The following is a 27,445-nucleotide window of genomic DNA, read 5'->3' on the forward strand; positions in this document are numbered from 1 at the left end:
GAGCTCCAGGACGTGCCTTCCGGGTTGATTCTGCTGAGACCCTGGTCTGGGCTTCAGTTTCTAATGGGAAGTAGGTGAAAACACGACTGCAGGGTTTTCTTTTCTTTCTTTAAAGTTTATTTATTTATTTTGAGTGAGAGAGAATGAGCAGGGGAGGGACAGAGAGAGAGAGAGACAGAGAGAGAGAGAGAGATTGAATCCCAAGCAGGCTCCACAAACCTAAGCCTACCGTCAGGGTGGAGCCGGATGTGGGGCTTGAACTCATGAACCCTGAGACCATGGCCTGAGCCGAAATCGGATGCTTTACCAGACGGCCACGGAGGCGCCCCTCAGCTGCAGTGTTTTCCGGCAGGTTTAAGATTCAAGCACTACTTTTGCCACCTGGAATTCCACGTCGATTTGTTAAGTGATTCGCTCAGTCGACATTTGTGTCACCCTGGGCGCCGTGGAGCGTGGGTGCAGAGATGGAAGAGGTGCCGGGCAGGTCGGGGAGCAGAGAGCGGAAGGCGCGGACCGGCCTCTGATGACTTAGGACGGGTCGCAGAAGGGGAGGCTAGAGGAGGGAGGCCTCTTCGTGGTCCATTTGCCAGACACGGGGGACCTGTGATGCGACGGGTGCCACCAGCATTAAGTAGTGAATGGGCACTTCTCTGCTGGCCCTTTGTCAGGGGGACGGGGCGCCGTGGGGCTCCCAGTGCTCCCGTAACCGCCTGGTGGGTGGGAGTGACGGAACCTCTTCACGCAGGTGTGGGTGAGCTGCACAGCCAGGCCCCACGAGGAGGGGAAGAAAGGGCATTTGCAGACAGAAGCAAGCTTTTAGGCAGAGGCTTGGGCACACGGGTGCCTGTGGTCCCATTGCGTGGGAGCTCCTCCACTTACATTTACCTAATGACAGAGGCTTCCCCCAAGCCGATTGCTAGCTCTATTTGGGACTTTTAAAAAAAGTTTATTTGTTTATTTTGAGAGGGAGAGAGAGAGAGAGAGACAGAGAGAGAGAGAGAGAGAGAGAGAGAGAGACGTGGCAGAGAGGGGAGGGACAGAGAGAGAGGGAGAGAGAGAATCCCAGGCAGGCTCTGCACCGTTAGCTCAGAGCTCGACGCGGGGCTCGATCTCATGAACTGCAAAATCATGACCTGAGCCAAAGTCGGATGCCTGACTGATTGAGCCTCCAGGTGCCCCTGTTTGTGACTTTCACGTATATTTCACATATGATATGAAATAACCTATAAGGATATATTTATATATATAACTTTGTAAATGCGTATGAAATACGTATTTACTCACAGAGATACATATATATTTTTTGCCATTAGGAAAAACAAATTAGCATTCTGGAATGTTCCCTACGTCCTTCCATTTCTTTCTTTATCACCACTAATATTAGACGGAACGAAGTGAGAAAAGGAGAGAAGTGGCCTTATTCTACGGAGGAAATCACCTGAGACTTCCCGCTGAAGCCCAGGAAGAAAAACCTGGGGATGTGCCAAGGGCATGCGACAAGGCGACGTTATCATTTAGTATCACAAGGAAATAGGTCTTAGCCCATTTTTTTCTATTCCTCCTTTTTTCCCATTGCCTCTGCAGTGGTGGTGACCGGGCTTGCCTCCACGCCTGAGGTCCTTGGGCCTGGGTGCGTTTTCAGTGTGCCCTTTGGTGGACCCTGTTGGGCAGCGTGGGGGGAAGTGCAAGTCTGGCCAGGTCGGCAGCACAGAAACCGAGACCTACGTCCAGTCCAACACTGGCGGGGTCCTGCTGCGCATGTCCCCATCGGGAATCTCCCCGGGACCGGCCCCTGATTGTGGAGTCCACTGGGCTCCTGTCCCGCTTGGCTGGCGGGCTGTCTGTAGTGCCCGTCTGCAGGGAGCCTCTGGGGGCGGCCAGCAGTGCGCTTTGCCCTGCCCAGGGGGGTGGGGTCGCTCTGAAGTCCCCCAGGCCAGGGGTGTAACTGGCTGGCCGTTTCCCTAGCTCGCATTTCCCTAAGTGGCAATAACCATTCTGCCTTGCAGAAGGATGATTCAGTCTTTCCCCCTCTCTTGTCTCTGCCTCTCTTTGCTGCTGAGCAAAATGAAATGCAAAAATAAATAATTTTCAGGTCGTCTAAGTCTTTTCTTATTTGTGGGTGGATTTGCAAACACTGTCCATGAGGAAGTCTGTGGTTTTCTCTCCTAGCCCTGAGTTTATGAAAGACGAAAGTGTGGAAAAGCGGACTCTTAACTTCTCCTGTCGTGGAAAAGCACAAGAGCCAGCTCCCCTCCGCGACCCAGTGTGTGTCCAGAGAAGCCGGCCCGTTGTGGGCACCGTGACCTTCTGGGCCAGGCAGAAGCGAGACGGTCGCTGGCTGGGTGCGGGTGAGGCACACGGTGACATTTCATTCTGAAGAAAGATAGAAGTATCTTCGAATTGTGTCTGTCGGCTCCATTGGGATCTGAGAAAAGACTCCTTTGTCCATTTCTTCTCACACGTCTTCGCCATCCCTCCCGCCTGCCTCCATCCGAGAAGGAGAGAAGAAATACCGGCTCACGCAGGACAGTGCCTTTATCTTGCTGTGCCCCGGCTCTGTTTTGTAATTGTGTAGATGAGTTCTTTGATTCTGATATTCAAACATCGCATGAAATCCTGCCACCGGGGAGCTTATTGGCCGAGAAACCATCTCTGTTCCTAAGGAAGATAGGAGTCCAAATGAAGTACATTTGTGACATTGAAACTTCGAAAGTGGTCTCCTTTTTAGAAGTGGGGGTGTTCTGTCTGTCTCTCTCATACACACACACCTGGAGGTGTTCTTGGATCTTGAGTCCATCAACCCGAATTTCCTCTTCTTTCTGGTTGGAACCTGATGTGTCACACCAGGTAAGGGAAGCGGCTACACCTGCCAGGCCCTTGTATGTGGGGCCGCTGAGTAGTTCACAGCTGCGAGTGATGGGGGATGCTGAATCCACTGGGGGTCTTCCTTCCCGCTCTAGCGGCCTTTCCTTTTATTCTTTACATCTTTTAAAACTATTGCGGTAGGGGCGCCTGGGTGGCGCAGTCGGTTAAGCGTCCGACCTCAGCCAGGTCACGATCTCGCGGTCCGTGAGTTCGAGCCCCGCGTCGGGCTCTGGGCTGATGGCTCGGAGCCTGTTTCCGATTCTGTGTCTCCCTCTCTCTCTGCCCCTCCCCCGTTCGTGCTCTGTCTCTCTCTGTCCCAAAAATAAAAAAACGTTGAAAAAAAAAATTAAAAAAAAAAAAAGAAACTATGGCGGTAAAATACACATCACCCAGATTTACCATTTTAACCATTTTTGGTCGTGCAGCTCTGTGGCGTTCAGTACATTTCACACTGTTGTGCAACCGTCCCCGCCATCCGTCCCTAGAATTTTCCCGCCTTCCCCAAATGGAACTCTCTACTCATTAACACTAATGTTCCCCCCCCCCCCCCCAGTCCCTGGGAACCACCATTCTGGTTTCTATTACTTTGACGGCTATAGGAAACAATGTAAGTAGAATTATACCACATCTGTCCTGCTGTATGGCTTTGGCTTATTTGACTTAAGCCCTCCAGGTTCATCCATGCTATAGGGGGTGCCAGAATTTCCTTCTCCTTTAAAAACAAATTAAAAAAATATTTTATTATTTATTTTTGAGAGCAGGAGAGGGCACAAGTGGGGGAGGGGCAGAGAGAGAGGGAGACACAGAATTCAAAGCAGGCTCTAGGCTCTGAGCTGTCAGCACAGAGCCCGACGCGGGGCTCGAACCCACGAACCGTGAGATCATGACCTGAGCTGAAGTCGGACGCCCAACTGACTGAGCCACCCAGACGCCCCCAGGATTTGCTTCCTTTTAAGACTGAATCATATCCCTGTTGTATGGATGGACCACATTTGCTTATCCATTCATCCTGGGGTGGACACGGGTTGCTTCCACACTTTAGCTCTTGTGAGTAGTGCTGCTGTGAACATGGGTGTCCACGTATCTCTTCTGGTTTTTGCTTTCAGTTCCTTTGGCTCCATACCTGCTAAGTGTAGTTGCCGGATCATCTGGTAATTCTAAGTTTAAGTTTTTGCGAAGCAGCTAAACTGTTTTTCCTAATAGCTGTACCATTTTACATTCCTATCAGCAGTATACATGGTTTCCAGTTTCCTACAGCTTTGCCAGCATTTCTTTTGTTGTTGTTGTTGTTGTTGTTGTTGTTGTTAAGTAGGCTCCACACCCAGTGTGGAGCCCGATGCCGGGCCCCAACTCACAACTCTGAGATCAAGACCTGAGCTGAGGTCAAAAGTCGGACGCTTAACCAACTGAGCCACCCTGGCACCCCTTTTCTTTTCTTTTTTTTAAGTTTCTTTTTTTAGTTTGAGAGAGAGAGAGAGAGAGAGAGAGAGAGAGAGAGAGAGAACAGTGGGGGAGGGGCAGAGAGAAGGAGAGACAGAATCCCAAGCAGTCTCTGCACCATCAGCACGGAGCCTGACGTAGGGCTCAAACTCACGAACCTTGAGATCATGGCCTGACCAAGAGTCGGACGCTTAACTGACTGCGCCACCCAGGCGCCCCCCTTTCTTGTTTCTTAATTATAGTCACCCAGCGAGTGTGAAGTGCTATCTTATTGTAGTTTTTGACTTGACTAGTGGTGTTGAGCATCTTTTCATGTGCCTGTTGGCCATTTGTAGATTGTCTTTGGAGCAACGTGTGTTCAGGTCCTTTGCCCATTTTTAACTTGTGCTGTTTGTTTTTTGTAATAGCTGTTCAATTGTAGGGCTTCCGTATATATTTTGATGATCAGTTCCTTATCAGATATGATTTATCCATATTTTCTCCCCTTCTGTGGGCTGCCTTTTCACTCTGTTGATAGTTTCCTTTCATGCAAAGACCTTTAACAATTTGATGAAGTCCAACATCTATTTTGTCTCTTGTTGCTTGGGCTTCTGGCGTCACATCCAAGAAATCGTTGTGAAGTCCAGTGTCACGAAATTTTACTGCTATGTTTTCTTCTAAGAGTTTCATAGTTGTGGCTTTTGTGTTTAGGTCTTTCGTCTGTTTTGAATTAATTTTTGTGCATGATTCTTCATTCTTTTATAGACAGATGCCCACTTTGTCCAACACCATTTGTTGGAAAGACCGTCCTTTCCCCACTGACTGGTTTTGGATTCTGGACAAAATAATTTGATCCATATGTGTGAGAGTTTATTCTGGGCTCTCTCTTCTCTTCTGTTGGTGCATATGTCTGTATATACCACACGGTTTTGATTACTGTAGCTTTGTAGTAAGTTTTGAAGCCCGAAAGTATGAGGCCTTCAACTTTGTTGTTTCTCAAGATTGTTTTGGCTATCTGAAGTCCCTTGGTATGGATTTTTTTTCTAGTTCTGCAAAAGCGTCTTTACAGTTTTGACGGACATTGCGCTGCATCTGTAGATCTCTTTGGGTAGCATTGAGATCTTAACGGTATTAAGTCTTCCAGTCCATGAACACGAGGTGACTTTACATTTGTTTAAGTTCTTTAATTTCTTTCGGCTGTGTTTTATAGAGTTCAGTGTGCAAGTCTTTTGCCTCCTTGGTTCAATTGATTCCGAAGTATTTTGTTGTTTTTATTCACTGTATCTTTAAAAAATATTAGAGACATTTGTAGTAGCATCTTTGTTATTTTTATTATTTATTTTTTTGAGAGAGTGAGGGAAAGGGGTGGGGTGGGGGAGAGAGAGAGAGAAGAGAAGAGAAGAGAAGAGAGAAAATCTTAGGCAGGCTGCGTGTTCAGCATGGAGCCCAATGCAGGGCTCAATTCCATGACCCTGGGATCATGACCTGAGATCATGAGCCGAAATCAAGAGTCAGATGCTGACCAGCTGAGCCACTCTGGTGCCCCTCTGGTAGCATCTTGAGAATCAGGATCATAATTTTTTTCCTTCCTTCTTCTCTCCTGTCCTCTCCCTTTCCTTGCCTCCCTCCCTTCCTTCTTTCTTCCCTCCCTCCCTCCCTTCCATCTATTCATCCATCCATTTTAAAGGTCCTGCTGTGTGCCAGGTTACTCTTAGGTGCTTGGGAAGATTGAAACTATTGGCAGAAGCCATGCTCTGATTCAGTATGGCTCAGGACTCTGGGATGGAGGCTGAGTGTTATGCCTCCAAATCAGAGAAGGAGAAGGACGGGGTTATGGGCCACGGAAGCTAGTGGTAGTGTGACTGACAGTCTCTTTTTGGAGACAGAATTTAGGAAACCCAGCCCCCGACTGCAATACAGAGTGGAGGTGTGGGACTGGTCTCTGTCCAGAGTAAAGTTCAAAGGATATATATATATATATATATACACACACACACGTATACACACACACACACACACACACACACACACACACACACACATACACACAATCTGATTCTTTCTGCGCTGTATTTTCTGAAGGGGTCCAGTGTGTGAAAGGGTTGTTTCTTAGAGGACCGCGCTCTGGGGTGGCTGGTCCCTGTGGCTGTGTGGGGCCTAGTGCATCTTTCCAACCCCAGCACCCCCTCAGCACTAGAGCAGAGCAGGAGCCCTTGAGAGTCTTGGGCAATACTGAGTGTATGTGTTCGGCATGGACTCGACAGCAGTTGATGGCCCTTTAGAACAGAGTCCTGTAGCAGACACAGACAGGGCCCTTGCCCCGGTCCCCTTAAGGACACGGTCTGCGTTTCCCCCAGCCCTGAGAAGATGCATGCCGTGGAACATTTTTTTTCCAACTGAAGGCAAGACAAAGGGAATGAGATCACAAACAGAGCAATTAATTTTCACAAATTGACTTCTTAAAGGAATTAATTAACTTTTAAATTGCTACTTGAAATCCTCAAGTCATATTTCAAGGGGACAGCGTGTGGGATAGGAAGAGCTGAGCAGATTTCAAGAAGTAATGTGCGGTCCAGCCCGCATCTTCGATGCTTTACGGAGGCTTTGAACCCGTGTGCTGACAGTGGGTTATCTCATTAGATGGAAGAGACCCAAAACAGAGATGGGAAAGCTAATGTTGTGTCTCTCTTTCTTATTGATTGAATAAGTCTCAGGCTCCTAGATTTTTCTGCAGAGGGCAGGGTCATTTTGAAGAAGAGGATGGAATATAGGATATAGTTTTTGCTTCTGCTCAGAGGCAGACCACACAAGAAGGAATACTTGGTGATCTGGTTTAATTCTGTGAATTTTTATTGAGTGCCTGCGAGGCATGGTATTAACTACTGTGGGAAATCCAATGATTAATAAATGTTTACTTCCTTCAAGGAAATATGGTCTGAAGGGAGAGACAGATACTTAGATAAGCACTCTTACAAGGCCATGGGATTTCAGTTTATAGGAAAAAGTTGTGGAGCAAGCAATTAATTCAGATATGCACATACCTTTTTTTGAGCAGAAGAGAAAGTCAGAATTCAGGAAGGATCTGGAGAAGAGTGTGATATGAAAAATGGACTTGTAGACAAGAGGCCTTTGGAAGTGGAGGGAGGAAGGCATTTCCAGGGGCAGAACAGCTTTCGGAAGGCCTGGGGAGTGGGGAGAACGGGAAGGGTGTGGGGGAGATGAGATTGGAAAGGTGAGTTCAAGTCCCAGCCCAAAGGGCTTTGAATGCTGTACTGGAGGCTTTACCCATTATTTGCACAGCCCAGGGAAATAGTGCAGTTTTTTGGAACAAGATTTCAGGAAGGTAACCGGGGATAGAAGAAGAGAGAGCTTATACAAGGAGATCAGCAAAAATATTAGTTTTCATTGCAGTGAGAGGTGGGGAAGCCTTGGGTCACTCAGTGGGGGGTGATGGAGACGGTCTGAAAGGGACGCCACGGGGTCCTGGGAGCTGTCATCAACTCCTTGCACCACCTTGAGCAAGTCACAACTCCTCCGTGGGTTCCGTGTTTTCATCTGTTAAATTGGTTGATGGACTACTGTAGGTTCTTCCCTAATGTCAGAGTAGTCAAGGTGGCTTTTTTGTTTTTCCCTCAATAGGAGTTCCGTTTCCTCAAATGCTTTTTCTGTACCAATTGGGATGGTCTTAGGACTTTTCATCCTTTCCTCTGTTAATGTGGCGAATTACCTTGATTGGTTTTGGGATGTTACACCAACCTTGCATTCCTGGAACTCCCTCAGCTTGAGTTCTTCACTGTCAGGAAGAAGTCCATCAGCGCGATGTTTAGACATTGGTGGACTTTGGAAATGCACAGGCGTGTTTGCCTGTCTGGGGAGTCCAGGCTGCTTGTTTGCTTTGCAGGGGAGCTACCGGCAGGCTGGTCTGAGGCCTAGGGAGGGCTGTGGTGGACCCTGGCCAAGGTTTGAGGAAGGGTCTATGGAAGGGGTTGGCGCTGAGGCCCTTCGTTCAGGCCAGCCTTGGCCTTACATCCCCTCCAGTGGGTGCTCAGCCATGGCAGACTCCAAGCTGCTATAAACTCTGGGAAAGGAGTTGGAACAAATTCTGTATCCACCCTCAGAGGACTGTTGTGAGGGTCAAATCAGTCTGAACGTGTGAAGCTCTGTCCACCGTGTAGCCCACAGAGTATGATCAGTCAGTGTCAGCTAGTATCATCAGCGGCATGGTCACCACCACTGCCATCACCACTGTCCCCACTGCCACCGTGACCATCGTCACCACCACCACAGCCATCACCCCCACGACCATCGCCAGTAGCCCCGCTGCCATATCACCATTGTCACCACCAGTGTCACCACCGTCCCACTGCCATCGCCACCGTTACCACCACCGTCCCCACGGCCATCATCACCACTGTCCCCACGGCCATCATCACCATTGCCACCACCGCCACCACCATTGCCGTAGTCACCGTTATCATCATCCAAGGTATCCCAGTCTTACACCATCAGCAGCAGCAGTAGCTTTATCTTTAGCACCTCCAACATTAATAATAATGGAGGAAGTGGAAGGGCAAGCAGAAGCCCTCTTGTCTCATCCGAAGCCACAGTTCTTTCCCTGCATCCTCCGGCAGCCCTTTGTAGGGTCGTCAGGAGACCGAGCAGAGGGGATGGCTTTGCCGTTTCTCGTCTCCAATGCATATAAGCTGAGTGAGGCACGGACCGGCCTGTTCATTTTTTCTTCTGGGAAAAGAAGGTCCGTGCTACTCACTCTGGGCCGCTGCCGACTCTTCCAGGAAAAGAATGAACAGCATTCCGGGAAAGGACCTTTATGCTGGGTTCATCTCGGCATCCTTCTCATTTCACTTTTCACACGGGCAGCGCGGCAAGCTGCCGTCCAGGGTTGAGAAGGGCAGCTGAATGCGCACGTGCACCCAGCCGTCGACACCCGCCTTTCGCCAGGCGATTAAAAAGGCAGATGGGTTTGAGGAGGAGGAATGCATCAGGCATCCAGCCCACCAGCCAGACGGAGGTGAATCCGAAGATGTGAACGGACACGGGTTGACTGTTTTCTCTGGCGGAGTCATTCCCGGGTCCTGACAGATCAGAAAAATAAAGAAGACAAATGGGCAGCTTGCGAAGAGGCTGCTGTCTTTGTGCTTCTACCAAGTGAAGACGTGTTGCAGATGTCATCTGTCATCATCAGCTTAATAAAGGAGAAGATGTTTCTGCTCTTTCTCGTGCTGTTCTCCGCCCCCCTCACAGAGGGGCGGCTCTGAAAGGTCAGATCACCAGATTAGGAATAGTGTCTTATATTGAATACTTCTGGGTTTGTTACGAAAAATTCATTGCCTTGTCTTCATTGTCCTATCGCCCAAGAATTGGGGAGCATCGGCCACGGACGGACTGGTCAGATTCAGATGCCCGCGGTTGGGAGCCTGTGTCAGTGCACCTGCAGCAGTAAATAAATAGCCTCAAAACACTCCTTTTGCGTTGTCGTCCGTATACCTCCCTGTATGCTTCCTATGGCCGCTGTAACCAATGGGCACAAACTCAGTAGCTTAGACAACACCTGCTTACGATGTTACAGCTCTGGAGGCCAGAGGTCCTGAAATCGAGGTGTGGGCTGTGTTCCTTCTGGAGGCTCGAGGGGGGAGTCCACTTCCCTACCTTTTCTGGCTGACGGGGGTCACCTGCATTCCAGGGTGTGTGGCTCCTTCCTTGAATGACTCCGATCTGTGCTGTGTCCCGTCTTCTGACTCTGAGTCTGGCCCTCCTGCCTCATGTGGAACCTTCAGATCGTATTGGCTCCACCTGGATAATCCAGGATTAGTATCCCCAGTGGAGATCTCACCCCTGATGCCCCTGCAAAGACCCCTTTGCCATGTAAGGTGGTGACATCCTTTCAGGTTCCAGGAACTCAGATGTTGATGTCTTTGGCGGGGTGTGGGGGGGGGGATCGTTCCATCCAGCACACTTTCCCCTCCCTCCCACTCCCTTGGCCAATAATCTTATATAGTTGAGTCTTTTAATTTGCCTTTAAATGTGGGATTGTTTAGGCTGTGATACTAAGAACAAAGGCCAGGAGGGCTGGGCAGCCACTGTGGTGGTCTTAGCTCTGCTGTGTCATTGGGGCCACAGGCATGAATGCTCAAAGGTCCTTTTTCCCCTTCATCTATAAAATCAGGGGTCTTTAAGGCCCCTTTCATAGTAAATTTGAAGTTTCTTTTCTCACGACTGCTTTTGTCTGCCTGCTTCAGAGATGGAGGGGCAGATGCCTAAAGAGTTTTGCCTGTGTGCCTTATAAATTCACACGGGCCTGAATGTGTTTATAGTGGACATGTCCGCTTTATTTTATTTTTATTATTTTTGATGTGTTTATTTTTTCCACGTCTTCCAACAGAATAGACATGCTGGCAGGGATGCTGTTAAGAGCTGTGACAAATGCATTTATGGCCCCTAAAGGCTTAGGAATATGGTTCTGCAGAACCAGGAAAGGCTGGGCATAAGCTCCGAGCTCCCTTTACCTAATGCGGTTATTTCTTGTTAAGATTCGCCATAAAATGCTAAATAAACTTAATAACTACTAATAACCGTTTATGCCAGTTGAGGACATTTAAACTTTATGAATTTTGGTGGAAATACAGGAAAATGCCTACGGACATGGAATTTTCTTCATGTATATGGTTTTTGATGTTTTAGGATTTTTGTTATCATGTGTTAGTCTGCTCGCTTTGGCTTTTTAAAAAGGATTCTGGTAGTGATAGAAGTCTTTATTGCAGTAAAAACAAAACACTCCCAACCACCACGAGAGCCTTTATCATTTAGGTGTTGACTGCAGGACACCCGGTGTTCAAATCACCAAATCCGTCTGTGGCATTATTTTAAGACCCAAAATACACACGTAATCCTATGAGGTGTGGATTTCCAGAGCCTTATTTTATGGGGAAAGCTGAATATGGAGAAGGTAGGTCATTTGCTGGAGGTCACCCCGGTCTTCAAGGGTAGAGGCGTTACCCTGTGCATTTCATTTGGCTCCAGGGACCATGGGTGGGAATGCCAGGGAGTCCGCCTGGGTCTGGCCGGCCTTGCCAGCTACAGGTAGCTCAGGAATGCAGTGGACAGCAGGAAGTATGCCATGATGGGGATGTTTGGAGAGGGGATTGAGAGAGAAACATACTGGTGCACCTGCTGGGAAAACGCCATCGGTGGCGGGGAGGGTAGATTGGTCCACACAGGTGTGGCACAGGCTGGCTTCTGTCTTTCAGGGAGAGGCAGGGATAGGAACCCCTCCTGGGGTCCATACTGTGTGTGGCTGGAGGAAGGAGAGGCGACGTGGTCAGGTGGTGGAGGGCCTCCCATACTTGCCAGAGTTTGCACATATGATCAAGGAGAATTTTAGAGATGGACACAGTGAAATACCACCGGAGAATAGCCTGGTCTGGCAGAGAGTTCAGGATGGATGGATGAGAAATTGATCAGGAGTTTGAAGATGAGTTTTACATTTAGTCTGCTATGTTTTCAGGTAGGATCCATTGGAAAGGACGAACATCACTGTATCACTGTCCTTCCTTTTTTCCTTCCTTCCTTCCTACCTGTGACTGGAAGTTTGTACCTCTTAATTCTACCTGTTTCAACATCCCGCATCTGACTCCTCTTTGGCACCCACCAGTTTGTTCTCTGTATTTGTCTATTTTTTAGTTTTTTTTTTTTTTGTTCATCTGTCTTTTAGATGCAACATATAAGTGAAATGATACGGTATTTGTCTTTGTCCTACTTATTTCACTTAGCATAATACCCTCTGGGTCCATCCATGTTGTTGAAAATGGCTGGGTGTCCTCCTTTTTTATGGATGAGCACTGTTCCGTTGTGCTCACATCTTTATCCGTTCGTCTATCACTGGACACTTGGGTTCTTCCAAATCTTGGCTATTGTTTTTGTTATGTATATTTATTTATTTTGAGAGGTGGGGGAAGGGCAGAGAGAGGGGGAGAGAGAGAACCCCAAGCAGGCTCCACGCTGCTTGGCACACAGCACGATGCAGGACTTGAGCCCGTGGCCGCGAGATCACAACCTGAGCTGATATCAAGAGTCAGATGCTTAACCGATTGAGCCACTCATGTGCTCCCATTTCTTGGCTATTGTAAATAATGCTGCAGTAAACTAGGGGTGCAGATATTTTTTGGAATTAGTGTTTTTACTTTCTTTGGGTAAATGTCCAGTAGGGATTGCTGGATCATATGATATTTATATTTTAAATTTTTTGAGGACCCTCCATACTATTTTCCACAGTGGCTGCATAATTTACATCCCCATAAACAGTGCATGAGGGTTCCTTTTTCTCCACATCCTCGCGACCACTTGTTATGTCGTCTTTTTGATTCTAGGTGATTATTATTTAATTGTGGGTCTGATCTGCACTTCCCTGGTGATTAGCGATGTTGAGCATCTTTTCATGTGTCTGTTGGCCATCTGTATGTCCTCTTTGGGAAAGTGTCTATTTAAGTTCTCTGTCCATTGTTTTAAATTTAAATTTTAGTTAGTGAACATACAGTGCAATATTGGTTTCAGGAGTAGATTTTAGTGATTCAAAACTTACAACGCCCAGGGCTCATCACAGGTGCCCTCCTTCATGCCCATCCTCCATCTGGCCCATCCCCCATCTACCTCCCTCCCTCCACCCACAGTTTGTTCTCTATCATTAAGAGTCTCTTGTGTCTTAGGTGCCTGGGTGGCTAAGTCCATTGAGTGTCCAACTCTTGATTTGGGCTCAGATCACGATCTCAAGGTTCGTGAGATTGAGCCCTGTGTTGAGTATGGAGCCTGCTTGGGATTTTCTCTCTCCCCCCCCCCCCCCCCACCCCTGCTCTGCTTTCTCTCTCTCCCAAAATAAATAAATAAATAAGCACTGTGGTTTGTTTCCCTTTCTTTTCTTCCCCCCTTCCCATATGTTCATCTGTTTTATTTCTTAAGTTCCACATATGAGTGAAATATGCTGTTTGTCTTTCTCTGCTATATTTTTCATAGCACATTATATTCTAGCTCCATCCATGTCATTGCAAATGGCAAGAGTTCATTTTTGATGGCTGGGTAATATTCCAGTGTGTGTGTGTGTGTGTGTGTGTGTGTGTGTGTGTGTGTGTTTGTGTGTGTGTGTGTGTGCACACATACATACGCCACATCTTTATCCATTTATCAGCTGATGGACATTTGGGCTCTCTCTGTAATTTGGCCATTGTTGATAATACTGCTATAAATATTGGGGAGCATGTACCCCTTTGAATCTGTATTTTTGTATCCTTTGGGTAAATACCTACTAGTGCAATTGCTGGATCGTAGGGTAGTTCACTTTTTAGTTTTTTGAGGAACCTCCATACTGTTCTCCAGAGTGGCTGCACCAGTTTGCATTCCCACCAATAGTGCATGAGGGTTCCCCTTTCTCTGCATCATTGCCAGCACCTGTTGTTTCTTGTGTCATTGCTTTTAGTCAGTCTGATAGGTGTGAGGTGGTATCTCATTGTGGTTTTGACTTGTATTTCCCTGATGATGACTGACGTTACACATTTTTTCATGTATCTGTTAGCCATCTGGATAATCTTCTTTGGAAAAATGCCTGCTTATGTCTTTTGCCCATTTCTTCACTGGGTTATTTGTTTTTTGGGTGTTGAGTTTGGTAAGTTCTTTATGTATTTTGGATACTAACCCTTCATCAGATAATGTCCTTTGCAAATATCTTCTCCCATTCTGTAGGCTGCCTTTTAGTTTTGTTGATTGTTTCCTTTGCTGTGCAGAAGCCTTTTATCTTGATGAAGTCCCGATAGTTCATGTTTGCTTTTGTTTCCCTTGCCTCTGGTGACGTGTCTAGTAAGAAGTTGCTGTGGCTGAGGTCAGAGAGGTTGCTGCCTGTGTTCTCCTTTAGGATTTTGATGGTTTCCTGTCTCATTTAGGTTTTTTCATCCATTTTGAATTTTTGTGTGTGTATGGTATAAGAAAGTGGTCCAGTTTCATTCTGCATGTTGCTGTCCAGTTTTCCCAACACCATTTGTTAAAGCCCGACCTATTTTTTAATTGGATTGTTTTGTGTTGGTGTTGAGTTGTATACGTTCATTGTGTACTTTGGATACTACCCTCTCATCAGATGTATCATTTGCAAATATCTTCTCCTATTCAGTAGTTTGTCCTTTTGTTTTGTTGATGGTTTCCTTCTCTATGCAAAAGCTTTTTATTTTGCTACAGTCTCAATAGTTTATTTTCGCTTTTGTGTCTCTGCCTGAGGAAACATATCTAGAAAAGTATTTCAGTGGATGATGTCAGAGAAATTACTGCCTGTGTTTTCTTCTAGGAGATTTATGGTTTCAGATTTCACATGTAGGTCCTTAATCCATCTTGAGTTTCTTTTTGTGTGACGTGTAAGAAAGTGGTCCAGTTTCATTCTTTTGCACGTAGCTGTCAGGTTCTCCCAACGCCATTTGTTGAACAAACTGTCTTTTCCCTGTTGTAAATTGTTGCTTCCTTTGTTGTTACTTAATTGACCGTATAAGCATGGGTGTATTTTGGGGCTATCTATTCTGTTCTACTGATCGATTTGTCTGTTTTGTGCCAAAACCATACTGTTTTGATTTTACAGTTTTGTAGTATAGTTTGAAATCTGGGTACTTTGTACTTCTTTCCATATGTTTTCTTTCTTTCTTCTTCTTCCTTTTTTTTTTTTTTTTTTTTTTTGGAGAGTGGGCTACCTGTACTTTTTGTGTCTTTAACACTTTCTAATATCCTTTTTCCACTGTGATAGTTACCTTCACCTCATCATGCTGGAGCAAAATTGTGGTCTGCATTTAATGGTATGACTTTTTTAGGTGCTTCTCTAAGAGAAATAGGAACTGCTGAATGTCCAGATGGACAACGGTTTCAGAGATTTGTTGAGTATTACTACTTTTAAGAATTTCTTCTTAATGTTGAACGTATTTTTGCCCATTTAATTGTAACAACTTTTTGGCTCAATATCAACATTGGTTATATAATAATTTAAAAAATCAGTTTAGCGGGACACCTGGGTGGCTCAGTCGGTTGGGCGGCTGACTTCAGCTCGAATCATGATCTCTTGGCTGGTGGATTCGAGCCCCACCTCGGGCTCTGTGCTGACAGCTCGGAGCCTAGAGCCTGATTTGGATTCTGTGTCTCCCTCTCTCTCTGCCCCTCCCCCGCTAGTGCTCTGTGTCTCTCTCTCTCTCTGTCTCTCAAAAATAACCATTAAACAAAAAATCAGTTTGGTTTCTAAAGAATATTCAGTCCATGTGTAATTGATTCATAGTTAGGAAATAATTATTTAATTAAAATATCTATTAGTGGAAATATAGACAGTATGTCAAGTGATAATTAAAATGATAATTAAAATGTTCTTCCTCTTGCAAACATTCAGCCATAAAAGGGGATAAAGTTCTGATACATGGGATAGTATGCATGAGCCTTAAAACATTCTGTTGAAGAAGCCAGATAGAAAAAGGACAGTATTGTTTGATTTTATTTATTTATTTATTTTTAAATGTTATTTATTTTGTGAGCGAGAAAGAGACGCGAGTGAGGGAGGGGCAGAGAGAGACGGAGACAGAGGATCAGAAGCGAGCTCTGTGCTGAGAGCGCAGAGCCTGATGTGGGGCTCGAACCCACAAACCGTGAGATCATGACTGGCGCTGAAGTCAGACGCTCAACCCACTGAGTCACCCAGGCGCCCCTGGTTGATTCCATGTAGATGAGGCAGGTGGAGTAGTCACGCTTCTGAGGGATGGAGAAGGACCACAGGTTCTCAGGGGCTTGGGGGAGGGGGAACGCGGAGGTACCGCTTACTGGGTATGGAGTTTGTGTTTGGAGCGACGGAGAGGTTGTGGATGTTGCTGGTGGTGATGATTGTGCGGCACCGCGGACGTCACTGTTGCCCTTGTATCGGAACTTACAAGTGGTCAAAACGGCAGATTTCACATCCTCCTTCTTGACCGTGTTAGTGTGGGTGTATTTCTGGGCTGTCTACAGTGTTCTGTTGGTCTGTGTGTCTGTTTTTGTGCCACTGCCACACTGCGTCGATCACTAGAGATTTGTAGGACCACACTAAGAAAAATCACTTACGGTTGCGTGGGGTTACGGGTTTCTTCTACTTGACGACTCTTTATATTTGTCTCTTGAAAGAAAAGGCTACTTTTGAGGCTGTCCGGGAGGATGATCCAGGCACGGACTGGATGCGTTTCAACATGAAAAACAAGCAGGAACAAGGCAGCAAAGTCCCTTCTACCTCTGCTGATATCTTCTTATCCCTTTTTCTTCACAGCTTTTTATAACTACGATGCCAGGGGAGCGGATGAACTTTCCCTACAAATAGGAGACACTGTGCACATCTTAGAAACATATGAAGGTGCGTATGCTTCTGGTGTCTTTTCTCTTACCGTTTTGGGCAATTAGCACACTTTTTCAGTGTTTCCAAAATACGTGTCAACACGAGTTTTTCTCATACGATGGCTTTTCTTGCATGATGGATGCCATTTCAGGTGAGGGTAGTCATGAGGCTATTTGTTATTTAAATGATACTTTATTACAATGAACCCAAAACTAAAAATTCTGGATTTTAGACTCTAAAGATTTCTGGGGAAATAGCTGTTTTCATTAAAAACAACAGAACCCTTTGGTTCCTTTTTTGCAAATGTATATAAATCTTGACTATGAATAACTGACCACTTGAAAAAATAATGGAAAGAAATATTTAAGATATTTTAGCGTTTAAGTGATTGTTTTGATGTATTTGATGTATCCAGTAAGACTTTTTCTGTTCTCATTTAGATTTGTTAACAACACCCTCAAAGGAACCAAGATTGTTGTTTTTTTTTTCTTTGACCCTGTTTTCTTAGAGGTGATTGGAGTTTGTCACAGCTCTGTGGGACATGGTCCAGTGAAGCAATCATTACCCAATAGATTAGAAATCCTGTAAATGTACTTTTGTGACAGTGGTTCTTAAATGTCTTTGATTTTTCACACAGTTTTTTTTTTTTTTTTAATGTTTATTTATTTTGAGGAGAGAGAGAGACAGAGTGCGAGCAGGGGAGGTGCAGAGAGAGAGGGACACACAGAATCTGAAGCAGGCTCCAAGCTCTGAGCTGTCAGCACAGAGCCGGATACGGGGCTCGAACTCACAGACCGTGAGATCATGACCTGAGCCGAGGTCGGAGGCTCAACCTACTGAGCCACCCAGGCGCCCCACACACAGTTGGTTTTTGTCTTTAGTGTCATGCATATCATTAGAAGCCCCCCCCCCCCCCCCCCCCCGCCTTGTTCTGAGGTTACTGTCACACAAAAGGGGAGCAACGATGGCCTGGACGTCTGAAACTCCTCAGATCTGGACGTTTTTGTAAAATTGTGTTTTAGCATTGGTGGCTTTATTTCCTGCTTGAAGGGGTGACTCCCGTAGAGCAGATGAATGAAAAGAACTGATTAAAATCGATCATTTCAATAGAAAAATTGCTTTTAGATTGGGTTTAGCTAAATCCTTCCAGTAGGAGGTGGGGGTAAGAGAGGAGATTGAAGTCACCCGGTCGTAATCGGTGAACTGGGCTTCATACTCCGTTCAGGAAATCACTTTGCACAAGAGCGAAGCAGACGTGAGCCTCTGTGCGCCAGGCAGGCTGTGGCTTGCTCCAGTGTTCCTCCCAGGCCACTAGGAATACCCCCGAGGCCATGTCCCTGGTTTGCCCTTGTGACTCACGTGGGCTTAGAATTCTAGTCCCTTTGCGTCTTTAACCCTAAAATCGTCCTGGTAGGGGAAAGAAAAAATCAGCTTTAGTGTCGTCTGCCGGGAAGCAGATGTAACTGTGAAAACAGACCCTGTCCTTAAGTGAATGAGTAGTTGTGATGGGTGCCTTCTGCTTGCTTTCAGTTTTTATAGCTGACAGTTGGATTGCCGTATCTGCTCTCGGTATCTATTGCCAGTGTTGGAGAGGAAGCAGAGAGAAATTCAGTAGAGGTTAGGGATCAAACCTCTCATCTCAGACACTTTACTGATCTGAAGGCAAAAGTGCTCCTACATCTTTTTTATGTTTGACCCCGAAGTTGAAATCCTGGTTAATAAACTCTGGGCGATGACGTCATTCCTAAAGAGATAGCAATTTCCGGTCAGTCTGGGCATGCAGAGATTGCTACCTCTTGTTCTTCGCTTCATAAGAAGAATGGACTCTTCAAACAGTGGGATCCTATGACGAGCCAGCGATCCTTGGTGTACATTTGACTTAAAAAAAAAAATTGGCTAGCAGGCATCGTGTTTAAGGATCCTTCAGTGAGCATTCAGTTTCTGGGCTAGTCAGTCTTCCAGATTCTGATTAAAATGCTCCAATCTTTGTAAAGACCCTTTCACACAAAACAAATTCCTTTCTCGTGACAACTGTCGTTTTGGTTTCAATCAGAATCTGATCAGAGAAATGCTTCTGGGGAAGTACTTTTGGCTTTGGGAAACTTGGTGTCTTTGTTCATCAAATAAAAATGGCATAATTGTTTTTCTGTTCTTCCCATTTGTTCTATGTAAGTTTCATGGGTCGTGTTTGAGTTCGGCATTTTTTTTTTTTCTTTCCTCCTCTCCCCTCCTACATTTCCTCTAAGAAAATGTATTTCTGTTTGTCAAATTTAATTTTCTTTTTCTGTGTGATCCTTTTCAGGATATGACTTGGATTTCTGCAGAGAATATACATTCTAGATGATCACTCTTTATAGTAAGGTTCAAAGAACAAATTTACTTTAAGTTGCGGTTAATTTCTCTCTCTCGGGCTCATGAGGGCCTGGAGCTTAGAACAAAGAAAAAGCAGTTTACAGGTCACTGTGCAGGTGGAAGGAACTTGGAGGGTTCATTGAAGGCATGCCTCTGCCTTTAAGCAGTGCCCAGGCTCAACCAGACTGGAGAGGTGAGCCACGGTCCCGTGTTTATTAATTGATTCTCCGGTGAACAGTCCTGCTACCTGCTCATTTCCATGTGGCTCTTGGGGGCTGGATGCTGTACTCCAGGGAGGTTGCAGGCTGTGTACAAAGATTAGGAAATTATTCTTTTGTTTAAACCACTATCCTGGGACTGAACATATTCAAATTTTTACAGGGGTAATAATATATTTTCTCCCCAAATACACATGAGCTCCTTTTTGGGCCATCAGCATGTGTCCGTCGAAGGCCTTGTGAGACAGTGGGAGTTTCCTGGGGCCTTTATAGCAAAGTACCACACACCGGGTGGCTTAAACAGACAGCAGAGGTGTGTTCTCTCCCAGCGCTGGAGCCTGGTAGTCCGAGATCAGGATGTGGGCTGTGCTGGTTCCTCTGAGGGCTGTGAGGGAGAAGCTGTTCCGTGCATCTCCCCGGCTTCTGTGGTTTGCCAATAGTCTTTGGTGTTCTTAGACTGTAGACACAACACTCTGGTTTCTGCTTCGTCTTCACACGGCAGCGTCTTGTGTGTGTTTCTGTCTGCTTCTCCTTTTGATGAGGACGCCAGGGCCCGGTATAATGAGATCATTTTAACTCAATCATTTGCAAAGACCTTATTTCCAGATAAGGTCACGTTTATGGATAGAGTTAGGACTTCAGCATCTATTTTGAGGGACACAGTTTAACCCGTGGCAGACTGGAGAAGGCAGTCACATTGCTAAGGCTCTTGTCTCATAGAAGACCACTGAGCCGTCCAGCCCAGCCTCCACTCAGCAGACATCCTTTGCAAGTTGTCCCAGGCGACCGGCCACCTGCCCTGGCCCAGTGGCCGAGCGCCGTAGCTGTGGTTACCATCTTCCTGGGGATGATTATTTTGTGCGCTGAGATTTCGGCCGCAGGGCTGACTGTGCCCCCATGCAGCGGGACGCCGGTTGGTGCTTTCTGCAGAATGCCCGTTGTGCACGTGGATGCTGACCATGCAGACGCGATTTGGTCACATCTGGGTTTTGACTCTCTTGTGCAGCACTCGGGGCAGGTCACCATACACCTGACATAAGTGAATGTCCTGTCCATCTTCGGGCAGCTACTTAGACACTGGGCCGATCCCAGAACCTTGGTGACGGTGGTTCTCACCTGCCCACCCTTGAAGAGACTCCAGCTTCTTCCGCATGCATGTTCTGTCCTTGATGCTGATGGCTTCTCAGGGCACAGTGAAGGCACCTTTCCGCATGCTGCTCTGCCTAACACCCCTTCTCCCTCCTCCATCTGACTGGCCATGGGGCGTCCTTGAAGACTCAACCCGAGCACATCCTGCCTGGGCAAAAGCTCCCTCCTGTCTGCCTCCCACCTCCTTTCCTCTGCCTGGTACCGTCCCGTCTCGGCACGACCCCTGGACTTGAGCGAGTGTGTTCCTCCTGTTGTTCTGCTGGGAACACTGTGTGGTACTCGCTGGCTCGGCTGCCATTTTCGTGTGCTGGACTGTGTGCTCCCTGAGATTAGGGGCTGTGTCTTGCCCATATTTGCCTGTCTCTGAGGTGGGTGTCTCTTGTTTGAAGCAGGTTGGTTGACTCCACGGAGAGGAGACCACTCGTGAGCTCTGCCTGGGAGAAGTTTATCAGCCCGTTACTACTACTGGCCCTGGACCTCCTGCTCCTAATTCTCTTATATCTCCTCCCTTCCTTGAAAAAAGACTTTGCAGGGACGTCTTCTCTCCTTCGAGCTACAGTCTCTGTCCTGCAACACGGTGTGGCCCCTGCTTCCCTTAGGAGGTCTTCCGATTTGCGAGCTCACGCACGTCAGAAATTCGGTCTCCTCTCTTTCTGTATTTTGCTCTGTCTGGTGTGGTCTCTGGCACATACATAGTGTGTGGGCTCAGTTGGTTGAAGGAATAATGTATGCAAATAATCTGGGGAGGAAGATGATAGGTTTTCATTTTGCTTAGGAAGGCAGTTAAGAAACTATTACCAGCTATTGTTTCAACGTTACAAAAAGACAAGACTCCCTACATTGTATCCCCATGGCTCACCCCTTTCTTCCCCTCTTCCCGTGGAAAACCCTTTCACCATGTTTGAAGTGGATGTTCCTGTTCTTGTCCTGTTTGGCATGCATGTACTTTTCATGTATATAAATGTGAGCATAGCTCTCGTTCTGTTCTTTACTCTTTTACCCAGCGCTACATTTTAAGACGCACACCTGTTTATTTTTAGCGTTCTGTTTAGTTCACAGCTCCCACTGCTGTGTGTGCGCTCCCCATGTTTTATCAACAGCCTTCCCAGCTCTGGGCACTCAGATCCCCTCCACTGACACCACCCCACATTCACGCTGCATGGGTATCCTGCATCTGTCCTGTGGGTGTGCACGGGCGGGTGTGCGCGTGTCTTTCCCAGGGACGCCTTCCCAGGTGGTGGTTGTCGGTTGCAGGCCGTGGGGACAGATGCTTTGGAGAAGTAGAGAAGGTTGCTCCCCTTGGGTTCCTGTAGGCTGTACTCTTCCCCACGGTGCCCAGGGCTGCCCATATCGTGCAGCATAACAATTTTTACCCCTAAAGTTTGGGCAGTAAAATTGTGTCTGATTATTATGAAGTTTGAGCCTCTCTTCGCTCAGGGGTAAGTCCTTGGACTTCTTCTATACACTGTGGTTAAGCGCTGCTCTGTTCTGCTTAGTTTCTGTGTTTTTCCTGTCATTTTATAGTATTTTCCTTATAGGTTCTGGGGCATTTACCCCTTGTCAGTTTCAGAGAAAGAAAGGGCGTGTTAATAATGAAAATATGAAGGCTACAATGAAAGGGTGGAGGCCTGTCCTTAAAGTTGAACCAATAGAGCCTTTCTTCGGTTCTAGACGCAGGCTGCTGACTGCATCGACCGCCCCCCTTTTTCCATTTCACTGTGTGTGAACGCTGCCCTCGACGGGCACAGGTTCTGGACCGCCACGCACCGACCAGTGAGGTAGATAGTACGGCTTTCTGGAGACAGTCCCACACATGTGTGGCGGAAATCTGGACACTTTGCATCTGCTGTGTCCCCAGTCCATCTGGTGAGTCCCTTTGTCAAGAAAGCAAAGCGGTCACCACTAGGTCTTAGCAAATCCTTTGCGAGGATCCTGGGAATGTCCATCTCTGGTTGCGAGTGCTTAGAAAGCATCTGTTGTTAATCCCTTGAGGACTTTGCTCATTTCCACCCCATCACTTTCTGGTCTGTGATCTTCTTCCTTGCCTCTGGTTGGTAATATGCTTGCTGTTTGGTAAGAGGGTGCCGTCATTGTGGCAATATTCTGAGCTCGCTCAGACATCGCTAGTTTCTGAGCTTTGATTTCTGATACTGTGTAAGAGCCCATTATTTGGTTATTGTCTGGAAACTTACGGGATAACTCTCTGCGGGCTCCCGTGATTCTCTGACCGGGTCCTTTTGCCCCAGTGGGGCAGAGTTGGAATTTGAGTTTGGATTTACTTTCCCTGAGCAACATGGCCAGAGTGACTTCAGAGCCTTTGGGGTAAGCAGATACCCACGGACGTCGTGCGAAGTGAGGCTGTTGGGAGGCTGGAGACTGGCTGTGGACACCGAGGCATCCGCAGGGACCATTTCCACCCTCGGCTTGAGCAGAGAGGCCAAGGGTGTGGTCAGGGCTGTGTTGCTGTCGAAAGGGCTCTTCTGTTTGTACCCTGTGCTGACAGTCCTAGTGTGCCCGTCTTTGGCTTCCGTGGGAACTGGAGTCAAGGCCAAACCCCAGGGGCTGGGTGGGCCCTTGTTCCCGGGCCTGGCGCTTCCGGTTGGGGGCTGAGTCTTTGCCCCAGACGTACGTGGTGAGATCACGGCTGCTTCAGGGCACAGTGTCTCCGGATGGAGGAAGTTAATGCTCAATAGGGTCTCTGTTATGGGCAGTTCTTGATCTGAGGATGCTGGTTTGTGCACTTGGCTGTGACCCTTGTCCAAATCAGGGAGAGGAAGCAATGGGGAGGTGTATACCCAAGGAGCCTGCTCAGGGATGAGTGGTCAAAGGGACGATTTTTCCTCATGGGGCTGTGCTGCTTAACCCCAAAGTGATAGCCTCGAGGTCTCGAGTGGCAGATGAAAAGAGCTGGTGGTGTGTTCGGGAAGGTCACCAGCCTGGCGACTTTGAGACGCGCCCTCGGGAACCTTCCAGTATATTTCCACGGTGTTGGGATTATTGGATTCTTGTGGCAAACTGATTTCCCTGCTTCTGCAAAGTAACGAATCCCGTATGACGGGAGGGTATCGTCAGGGTCCTAGGATGTCTCCTTGTTCTAACTATTTCAACTTTTGTTTGTTTAGGGTGGTACAGAGGTTACACCTTGAGAAAAAAGTCTAAGAAGGTAAGTCGTCTTTCTGAAACCCAGTGCATGTCCCTTCATACATCACCCGGTGAGAGGAAGTCAATCCTACCCCTTTTGTGTCCACAAGTTTTCCTTCTATATCTCTTGCTCTGAGCTGAAAAAATGTGTAGGCTGAAACATGGGCTACCCTGCATTGTTTGCCTTTGGAACAACATGCGCTTATAGAAACGCTGGCTTCACTTCCGTGACGGAATCGCTGGGCTGAGGTGCAGTGCTGACCTGTCACGAGGGGCGGAATCCTCTCTTCTGGGTGGAATGTTGCACCCTGTTGAAGCGCAGGAAGGTGTACGAGAATGATCTGGGTGTAATGACTTCAGAAAGAAAAAAACACTGCTTGTCATTGTCAGTCTTACGTTATCCGTGATGACAACAGATTTGCAAAGCTCACGCATGCTTGCTTGCCTCTTGCATGTAACTCTTCTTAAACTGCATCAGGCGCTCGCCAGAGGGAGCTTCTGTGTCCCAGGGCAGTCTGCTCGCGTGGCAGTGTGAGCTTCTGAAGCGAAGACGGGCCATCACACCCCGATCCTGGTGGTGGACGCCCCCGCACCCAGTTCTCTTGTGGCTTTTCCATTCTTAGCTTCACAAAACCTAATTACGGCCCTTCTGTTTTATTCCGAGTTGGAAATCCCGTCCATTCTAAGCTATGATTAGGCCCTGCCCACGTTAACGTACACACTTTAACATCTACTTACGCTTGGCAGATGGCTCATTTCACTTCTGTTTCTTAACTTTGCCTCTCATTATCTCCTAACTGGGCTGGGCTCCTCCAGCGGTCCTGAGCCCGTAACTAAGGCTTTCCAAGTCCAGCGGCTCGAGCAGGGAAATTCCTGCTCTGCTTCCCCTAGAGACCCTGCAGACAGGCCATGCTGGACAGTGGGGAGCTGTTCGTCCTTAGTGGCTGTGACTCGGGAAGGGCCCGGGTTGAGGACAGCAGGGCTGTCCTCCTCTGGCGTAGATAGTACTGTTGGTGAGGCCAGTCTGCAGACAGGAGCGGGGACCTCCTACCCCGTCCTGCCAGACTCAGACGGGGCTGCGTGTCTCACACACCTAGTGACCTGGTGCCTTGACGTTTGAACATGGCGGGTTCGAAGCAGGTGGATGGTGGGATAGATTTCCCAGGGAAACTTGACCGCCCTCCTACAATCCAGAGAATATTCCTACAGATGAAACTCTAGTTTCATGTGAGAAAGCCACAGCCGAGGACTTTGTTATACAGAGTTGGGGTTCTTGGGATCATGGGCCACCGTCTCCCTCCACAGCCACACAACAGGGGTGAAGCTTCATGTGCCATGTGCTGGGCAGGCCCCAGGCAAGCTGTTCCCTTTCCTTTGATGCTTATTTGGTTTTTGGTACCACCTTCGCCAGTGCTTCCCATCCCCCAGTGCCTTCCTGAACTGCTGTCCTTCCTGCCCTTCTTTGGGGTGCCCTGACCTTTACAGCTCATTGCTACAGTAGAGCTGGGCAGGGCTGTATTTAGTTTTCCATCTAAAATCCTCACTGGAAGATGAGGCAGTTGAAAGATAATAGGATTTCGTAGTGGGTCCCTCCCGGCAGTGCAGAGAAGGGACGTGGCCCCTAGTAATCCTGACTCCTAAGTGTTCTGGAAGCATCCTTTGTATAGTTGTTTACACAGGTGTAGATCATTTGGGCTGGTTTAGGACGACCCCTGCTGTGCAGTTTGCTCATTTCAAGCCTCTGCGTGTGGCCCCTCTGTACCTTCTACTGCTCCTTCCGGGGCTCCGTGGTGCCCGAGACCAGGTTTACGGAGACTGAGGGCTATCATTGCCTGTGGACACGGGCGAGGCTGCCTTGTTGTTTTTTCTCCCTCCATCCGACAGCACATGCTGACATCATGTGTGCTCTTGGAGGCATCCCATCCTGAATGGCTGGGGCCTGGGGGAGGGGCCCTCCAGTCCTCTTCGTCGCTCGGCCACTGTCTTTCTGCCCGACTGCTCCCCTCCCTGTGATAGTTCTTCTTTTTGTGCAATTCGGTGCCTTTCCTAATAGGCAGGAGGAACACGAATCAGTGGTACCCATGCCCCTCCCAAACACGATCAGTAGTTGTGGTTTCTGGTTCTCCCGTGTAAATCCTTGCGGGCCAGATGCCAGGGAAACACGATCCTGCTCACACGGCAGGTGCCTGGAAACGGCCAGTGCCGCTGAGTGGATTGCTGGTGCGCGGGCTGGATCTAGTGCAGGAACCCTGACTAGCTGTGCTGTGCTGCCCGCGCCCCAGCGCCTCCAGCCCCATTGCTCCCTTTCGGGTGCTCATTTCTGCCTCACACCAGTGGGGGAGCTGTTTCGCTTGCTCAGATGCGCGGCCGAAGTCTTGGTAAAGCTCCTGGCATTTCACCGACTGCGCTTAACACTGAACTTCCCGAACAACTTCCCCTCACGCACCGTCCTGCTAGGCGCGTGCCGTACTTTGCGGATGCAGGGCGCTGTGTTAACAGAAACCCGTGTCTAGCGGTCGTGTGGATCGGGCGAAATTCGTCCACTTGCTGTATTTTCTCTGTTTGAAGGTTGCTGGGAAATCCGTGGGTCAGGTAAGCAGGCCTGTATGCATACGTGATGACCAATGGTGGAAACCAACTTTTGATGGCAGCGTTAGCTTTTTGAAGGAAGGAACTGTCAGAGACCATCATCGGAGATTGTTTTTAGGCATCGCTTGGCCCTGGATCTGCCCGCGTCGAGGGCAGCGGTGGACGCAAGGAGCGACCTGTGGAGAAGACACAGGAAAGGCCTGTGGAATTTTTTCCCTGCAGACAGTTCGCTTCTGTTTTCTTCTGAGACCCCTGCAGCCTCAGTGAAACACAGGCAGACTGAGTTTATGCCTCCTGTTTGCCTCGCTGTGTCGTGTGTGAGATTTACCATGAGACTCGCAGAATTCGTGTTATCCAGCCATGCCTGCCTCCACCCTTTCAGGATAGTTGTTTGATTTTCAGTTGGTATTCATGTTGATAATAAAAACTACTGTTTTTTTTTTCCTCCCCCAAAGGGTATATTTCCTGCTTCGTATATTCATCTTAAAGAAGCCATAGTTGAAGGCAAAGGGTGAGTCTGGTCTTGATGTTCGAGCAAAGAAATGCTTGTACTTGGCTTTGCTGCTTATCCAAATGGCAGTGCCTGTAGGGGGGTGGGGGGTGAATGTGGGTGTGAGCGACCGTGATGGGATGGGAGTTTTGGAGAGAGGGAGGGAACTTGGGGTGGCTTTGGACCTTTGAAAAGTCTGAAGTCAGAACTGTACCTGCAGTCACGTTCCTTGAACCTGATGTCGATTTGGGATAGCATGGGCCCAGTGCTCTGTGCTCCTCTGAGAGTGACCCCATCAGGTGGAGGTTCCAGCCCCCCAGCTCTGAGTCCGTTTTTCTGGAAGACTTTGCACGCTGTGATGCAAAGGGAGTTGAGGGTAAAGCAACAGTTGGTAAATTGGGACATGTGTGAATTTACATTTTGTCTAATTGTGATGTATGTTTCTTAGAGGTCATAAAACTGATGTATAAGATCATTAAAAGGACTTTTATAGAATGGGAACCCATTAGGCAGGAATGGCAAATGAATAGCCAGGTGTGAACTTCGAAGAAGCAGCATTAAAATGTTTTCCTTTTTTGTCTCTGCTACATCTTCATCCTCCGTTAAATATGTAAATTATAAAATTACTAATCATATGATTACTGCATAATGACATCTCTTTGGCTGATTACAAAATTGCCTTTCCAAGCACTGTACTTTTAACATATGAAAAGGACTAATCGGGTTCTGTGGTTGCATGATGCATAATTAAAATGAAGAAAATAATTTAGAGGCATAAATGGTGACGACCTGTAATACGGTATTTTTTTTTTAATACAGATAAAATGTTTTGTGCACAAAGTT

General features: G+C 47.5%; 1 protein-coding gene across 3 annotated transcripts in view; it reads left to right on the forward strand.

Annotated features, from left to right (window-relative positions):
- The window catches only part of DOCK1 (dedicator of cytokinesis 1), a 524,727-nt gene that overhangs the window by 45,844 nt on the left and 451,438 nt on the right, over window positions 1–27,445 (forward strand). For all 3 annotated transcript variants that reach the window (XM_027063392.2, XM_027063390.2, XM_027063391.2), the window contains exons 2-4: window positions 16,598–16,681; window positions 23,505–23,545; window positions 26,568–26,623. In XM_027063392.2, coding sequence (XP_026919193.1) covers window positions 16,598–16,681; window positions 23,505–23,545; window positions 26,568–26,623 — 181 coding nt within the window. The remainder of the gene's footprint in view (window positions 1–16,597; window positions 16,682–23,504; window positions 23,546–26,567; window positions 26,624–27,445) is intronic.

The sequence above is a fragment of the Acinonyx jubatus genome, chromosome D2 (genome assembly GCF_027475565.1).
Source record: "Acinonyx jubatus isolate Ajub_Pintada_27869175 chromosome D2, VMU_Ajub_asm_v1.0, whole genome shotgun sequence".
In the NCBI taxonomy this organism is placed as follows: domain Eukaryota; kingdom Metazoa; phylum Chordata; class Mammalia; order Carnivora; family Felidae; genus Acinonyx; species Acinonyx jubatus.